Source organism: Sinocyclocheilus grahami, unplaced genomic scaffold, assembly GCF_001515645.1.
Source record: "Sinocyclocheilus grahami isolate Dianchi unplaced genomic scaffold, SAMN03320097.WGS_v1.1 scaffold1113.1, whole genome shotgun sequence".
Taxonomy (NCBI): domain Eukaryota; kingdom Metazoa; phylum Chordata; class Actinopteri; order Cypriniformes; family Cyprinidae; genus Sinocyclocheilus; species Sinocyclocheilus grahami.
In genome coordinates this window covers 330333-336496 of record NW_015506292.1, presented here as the reverse complement: position 1 = coordinate 336496, position 6164 = coordinate 330333, and the positions used below count along the sequence as shown (strand labels likewise).

Here is a 6164-nt window from a genome sequence, read left to right as displayed (position 1 = left end):
ACACACACACACACACACACACACACACACACACACACTTACAACATATGCTATTCTAAAATACAGCAGCTACCACATCCCATAATGCAATGCTCTCTAATTCACACGGTATTATACTTAACTAAAACTAAAACTAAAACTAAAAATTGTTACCCAAAATAAAATGTGAACTGAAATAGAATAAAATTATTTTTTGTCAGCTAGTTTTCCATTTTTGTTTAGTTTAACGTGACTAAAACTAAAAAACTGAAACTGAAATAAAAAAAAATAAAACAACACTAACATGAAAAAAATAAAAATAAAAACTCATTTAAAATTGACATACTAAAAAAATGCAAAAAAATAAAAACGGAAATAAAAAAATAATAAAAACACTGATAAAAAAAGTACTAAAATGAAAAACATAAAAATAAAAACTAATTTAAAATTGACATACTAAAAAAATGCAAAAAAATAAAAACGGAAATAAAAAAATAATAAAAACACTGATAAAAAAAGTACTAAAATGAAAAACATAAAAATAAAAACTAATTTAAAATTGACATACTAAAAAAATGCAAAAAAATAAAAACGGAAATAAAAAAATAATAAAAACACTGATAAAAAAAGTACTAAAATGAAAAACATAAAAATAAAAACTAATTTAAAATTGACATACTAAAAAATTTTAAAAAAATTAAAACGCTGATAAAAAAAGTACTAAAATTAAAATTTTTAAATATTAATGAAAAACTATAATAGTATCTCAGTGCTACGTAACGTTCCATGGTGATACATGTAACGAGGTCATGTGACAATGTTTATCACTGAATAATGTAACAATGTGTAATGTATTTAAAAATAGTAAACGTTTTAAAAATTGTAAATTTACTAAAAACTGTATATATATAAAGCATAGCTGTTTTAATGCATGACCTCATGCATGTCACATGTACACTTTAAAAAAATATTGTTGGAAGTTGTAAATAAAATCAAGTTTGTTGGAAAATGTTTTACAAGAAAATAGCCAACAATTTCAACTTTTCTACTTCAATATTTGAGCTTAAATTCAACGTGCAGCGAAAATAACTGAAATAAAATAAAATTATTTTTTGACAGCTAGTTTTCCATTTTTTAGTTTAACGACGTACTAAAAAAATGTTTAAACACTAAAACTGAAATAAATAAATAAATAAACACTGATTTAAAAAAATTAATTAATTAATAAAAATGAAAATGCAAAATCTAAAAATAAAAACTTATATTTACAAATATTTACAAATACTATAATAATATCTCGACGCTAAAATAACCGTGCAACTTAATATTTTCATGGTGATAAATGCAATCGAGGACCTCGATGTTTATCACAAACGTATAATGCATTTATAATAAATAGCAAAAGTTTTAAAAAATGAAAATAGAATAAATATAAATGCTGTTTTAATGCATGGCCTCTTTAAAAAATATTTTTAGAAGTTGTAAATAAAACCCTTATATGTTTTACAAGGAAATAGCCTACAATTTCAGCTTTTCCACTTCGAACTTTCAGTGTGTAATGTGAAATGTTCTCGCGATCTGTGAGTGAAAATGGTTTCGAAGTAAGCTAAAGGTGATATTTTCAGTGGGTTGATTTGTGGAGCTTGTGGAGCTCTCTCTCACCATCCTGATTGGTCTGCAGGAGCCCATGTGATCGTTGTGTGAGTTCCAGCGCTGAAACTCGGGATACTCTCCGCGCTCCAGGATGAACTGCTGGCCCTTGAAGTCCGGATGATCGAAGCAGTTCCAGGCGCCGCTCTCCACACGGATGGAGTTCACTCGGTTCATGAAGCCACGGTCCTGGAAGTTATCACAGTCACCGTAGACCTCCAGCCGGCGGCCGGTGAAGCAGCGGCCCTCGTAAAACACGATCTGAGGAGCGCAGGAGCGCAGGAGCGGGGTCAGACTACACACACAGCCATGCTTTCAGTCCAAAACCAGCTTCTCGAACTGTGAGTGTCATATAAAAATGACAGGAGCTCTCCAAGCCAAGGTTATACTGTTACTTTAAACTAAAATCATTAAAAACATTACTTGAAATTAAATAAACATTAACTGAAATTTTATATATATATATATATATATAACAAACAAAAAAGTCCAAAGGCAACATTTCTCTTTTATTAAATATAACTAAATTATCTAAAACTAATAAATAAAAATGAGTAAGACTATATAAGACTAGATATATATAAAAAATTACAACTACAACTTTAAGTAGCAAGGTAAACTAAATACATAGATAGATAAATAAATACTAATTATAGACTAAAACTAATGCATAAAAAATTATAAAATTAAATAGACATTTTTAAAAGAAATTACTAACATTTTAACTAAAGTGTCAATGTCATGTAAAAATTGTTAACTAAAACTAAAACTAAAGGAAATATTTTCATTACTTGGAATAAAATAAACATTAACTGAAATAAATAAGATATTTAAAAAACTCATTTAAATTAAAAATAAAACTAAATAAACTGAAACTAATAAATAAAAACTATATAGATATTAACAAATAATAAAAATTACAAAAAAATCTAAACAAAAGTACTTAAACTTTAAGTAATATTAAAATGAAAACTGAAAATATACAAATAAAATCTAATTATAAATATTTAAAAATAACTAAAACTAAAACCGTAAGAAATATTTTCATTACTTGGAATAAAATAAACATTAACTGAAATAAATAAGATATTTAAAAAACTCATTTAAATAAAAAAAAAACTCTGAAAATTAAAAATAAAACTAAATAAACTAAAACTAGTGAAAATGAATAAAATCTAAATGGACATAAAAAAAATACAAATGATAAAAAAAAATCAAAACAAAAGTATTTAAACTTTAACTAATATTAAAATGAAAACAGAAAATATACAAATAAAATCTCATTCATAATATTAGCTGATCAAACTATAAATGTCATGTAAAAATATCGAGAGAAACTCTCCAAGCCAGAGTTATTATGATAAAAAAAAATCAAAACAAAAGTATTTAAACTTTAACTAATATTAAAATGAAAACAGAAAATATACAAATAAAATCTAATTCATAATATTAGCTGATCAAACTATAAATGTCATGTAAAAATATCGAGAGAAACTCTCCAAGCCAGAGTTATTATTGTTAACTAAAATATTTAGTTCAAACTGAAGTATTAAATTAAACAAAATACATAAATAAAACTAACAAATCTAAACAGACATTTAAAAATAACAAAAACTAATAAAAATACAAAAAAGAATAACATGTCGATGATGCTAAAACAGCAGCGCGCGCATGAAGGGCCCTGAACCCCGACCGAAGCAGAGCTCACGCTCCGGGAGAGGGGTCCGCTGTGGTTTCTGGACTCTAGGAGCTCTTACCTTTCCCGAATACTGCGACATTTTCCTCTGGATCGTGTCCAAACTCAGCCACACGCAAGAAAGTGTGAGCGGGCCAATATATACGAGCTCACGAGAGCCGCTCCACAATGAAGAGCTTTAGCTTCTGCTGACGGGACGCTTCCCTCGTCTGCTGATTCAGCAATACTTTCTGCTTCGCTCGACACCAGCGGATTCTTCTGAAGCCAGAGCTGAGGCTTCAGGAGGAGAATCTGGAGACAAACCAGCATCTTCAAATCAGCTCCGAACCGAGTCCAAAACTGAGCACTCTTATTCTGATTTCACTGATGTGCTGAATATGATGCGAGGTTCATTCATATTTCTAATGATTTATTTTGTTTTCCATTTGCATTTTGAGTTAGTTTGTCATTTTGTGAGTTTTGTCATTTTATTAGTTTTATTTTAATATTTCTAGTTTTTTTTTTTCAGGAAAAAAATTAATAAATCAGCTGAATGCTTGTAGCTGAAATCAAATGTTTTTTGTTGACAATATTTAGAATTTTAGTTTTTTGTATTTTCAATTTGTATTTTAATAAATAATAAAAAAATCATTTTTGTTTTTGTCATTTTTACTAGTTTCTATTATACTTTTTTGTAATTTTTATGTTTTATTTTTTTATATCTATACATATATTAATCTTTTACAAAAAAAAAAGCTATTTCATTTTATTTCAAGTATTTTTGTGTTTAAGGTAATATTTTGAAATGTTCCATTTGTATTTTAATAAATACATGTAATCAATAAATAAATACATGTAATTTTTACTAGTTTTTATTATAATTGTTTTGTCATTTTTATGTTTTCTTTTTTTAAATGTATAGTTTTTATTAATCTTTATTCCAGATGTTTCAAATTAGTATTAATTTTTATATTTTTAGTAAATGTTTTTGTTGTAATTTCTGTTTTATGTCTATATAGTTTTTATACATTTAATTTGTAGTTATTTAAGGTGATCAACTCAAACTAAATGAAAACGAGAGATGTTGCAGCTGAAATAAAATAAGTATAATAAAACAAGTTTTTAGTTTAATTCAACAACAACAATAACTCAGCCACACAGACCACGAAAAGAGCTTTTATTGAGCATAAACTGCTTCTTTCTCACTCACTCGTGACACTGAAACTAACTTCTGCTCAATAGTCTGTAAATAAATACATCTTTTAAGCATCTTTTGAAATGCTGGGTTTTATTTGATCAAACAGGATGAATGTTTTTAGAACATCACAAATCATCAATAATCCACTGATACTTACTGATCTCGTTTTCCCTCCAAACTGATGTCACTTCCTGCAGGATGATGCCATTCAGGAAGTGGCTTCTCTAAGTTCAAGGGATTTTATAAAAGACAATACTCACCAGAAAACATGTTTCGAAAATGAAGAGAAATATTTTAATATAATATAAATATAATTGTATTCCCTCCAATCACTTCAAATTTGTTTTACATTTTATGCATCAATCTTCATCCATTTAATATTTACATTCTACTGATATTTTTAATATAATTCTGATATCTAATTCCAAAAATTCTAATATATATATCTATCATGTTAAAATAAAAATGGAATGTTTTTTTGTTTTATTAATATTTTTAATTCGCTTTTATTTTTTTATATTTTTCATTTGGATTTTAATTTTAATGTTTTTGTTGTGTTTTGCCATTTTTATTAGTTTTTTTAAATGTCTGTTTTTATTAAGTTTTATTTCAGTTTTAGATATGGACATCAACTTGAACTAAATGAAAATGAGAAATGTTGTAGCTTAAATAAATTGTTTTTGTTTTTGTTAATATTAAATCTGAATTTTGAATTAAAAAAATATTTCTATACAGTTTTAATTTTTATTTCAGTTTTAGTTGCAGATATTTAAGGAAATCGAATCATCAAAATGTCATCATTATAATGCAAAAATTATACATTAAATGCAATATGTTTTTTTAATTATTATTTATACATTTGTCATGCTCAACATTTCACCTCACCAAAATCTCATTTTAATTATACTTTATTTAAATCAAGCATAAGAAATGTATATGATATATTCTGTGTATATGTTGTGTGTTAAAATATGAAAGATTAATAAAACAAGAGCAGGTTTTTGTGAGTGTGTGTGTCTCGTGTTAATAACTGTGTAAGTCACAGCAAGCGACTCGAGAGCGAGTGAAACAAAACGCTGCGTTTAATGATTACAATCAAAAAAGTCCAACAACACTCACAACTGAATGAATGCTGCCAACTTTATTGGCCATAATTACGTTTAAGAAACCGGATTTACAAACTCCAGAGGGCTCGGGGAACAGAGGAGGATGAGAGGTAGAGACGAGCGAGTGTGTTATTCAGGAACGTCACGGACAGATTCCGTCTCTCAAAGCAATAAATAAAAGAAAAATATCACACAACTAAAAACTGCAAAGTCAAATGAAGTATAAAAAAGGTTTAAAAGAAAAAGCCGACATGTCTGTGGAAACAGGCAGTTAGCCACTTCAAGTAGAGGGATTGGTGTCCAGTGTCCAGTGCTGCAGGAGGGGCTGGAAACAGACTTTTCTAGCAAACATCTCAAGTTAAACGTCCTGAACCCTGTTCGAACCCGTTAATCCTAGAACCAGACCAGAAAACACAAGCCAAGCCCAAACTCCAGCCTCAAACAAACATGCTTGCTAGAAAAGTTTGTGCTGGTTCTCGGGTGGGCGGGGCAGACTGTGGGAGAGGGGCGGGGACGGGGCTGCAGGGGGCGGAGTCAGGGCAGGGGGGGGGCGGGG

At 28.4% G+C, this 6164-nt stretch overlaps 1 protein-coding gene across 1 annotated transcript in view; it reads right to left on the bottom strand.

The window, feature by feature from the left end:
- crygn2 (crystallin, gamma N2) overlaps positions 1 to 3479 on the bottom strand; it is a 6209-nt gene extending 2730 nt beyond the window's left edge. Inside the window, exons 1-2 of the mRNA XM_016252501.1 lie at positions 3387 to 3479; positions 1642 to 1890 (exon numbers count right to left, since the gene is read on the bottom strand). Of these exons, the coding sequence (XP_016107987.1) occupies positions 1642 to 1890; positions 3387 to 3407 (270 nt within the window). The 5' untranslated portion in view covers positions 3408 to 3479. The remainder of the gene's footprint in view (positions 1 to 1641; positions 1891 to 3386) is intronic.
- Between the last annotated feature and the right edge of the window lie 2685 nt (positions 3480 to 6164).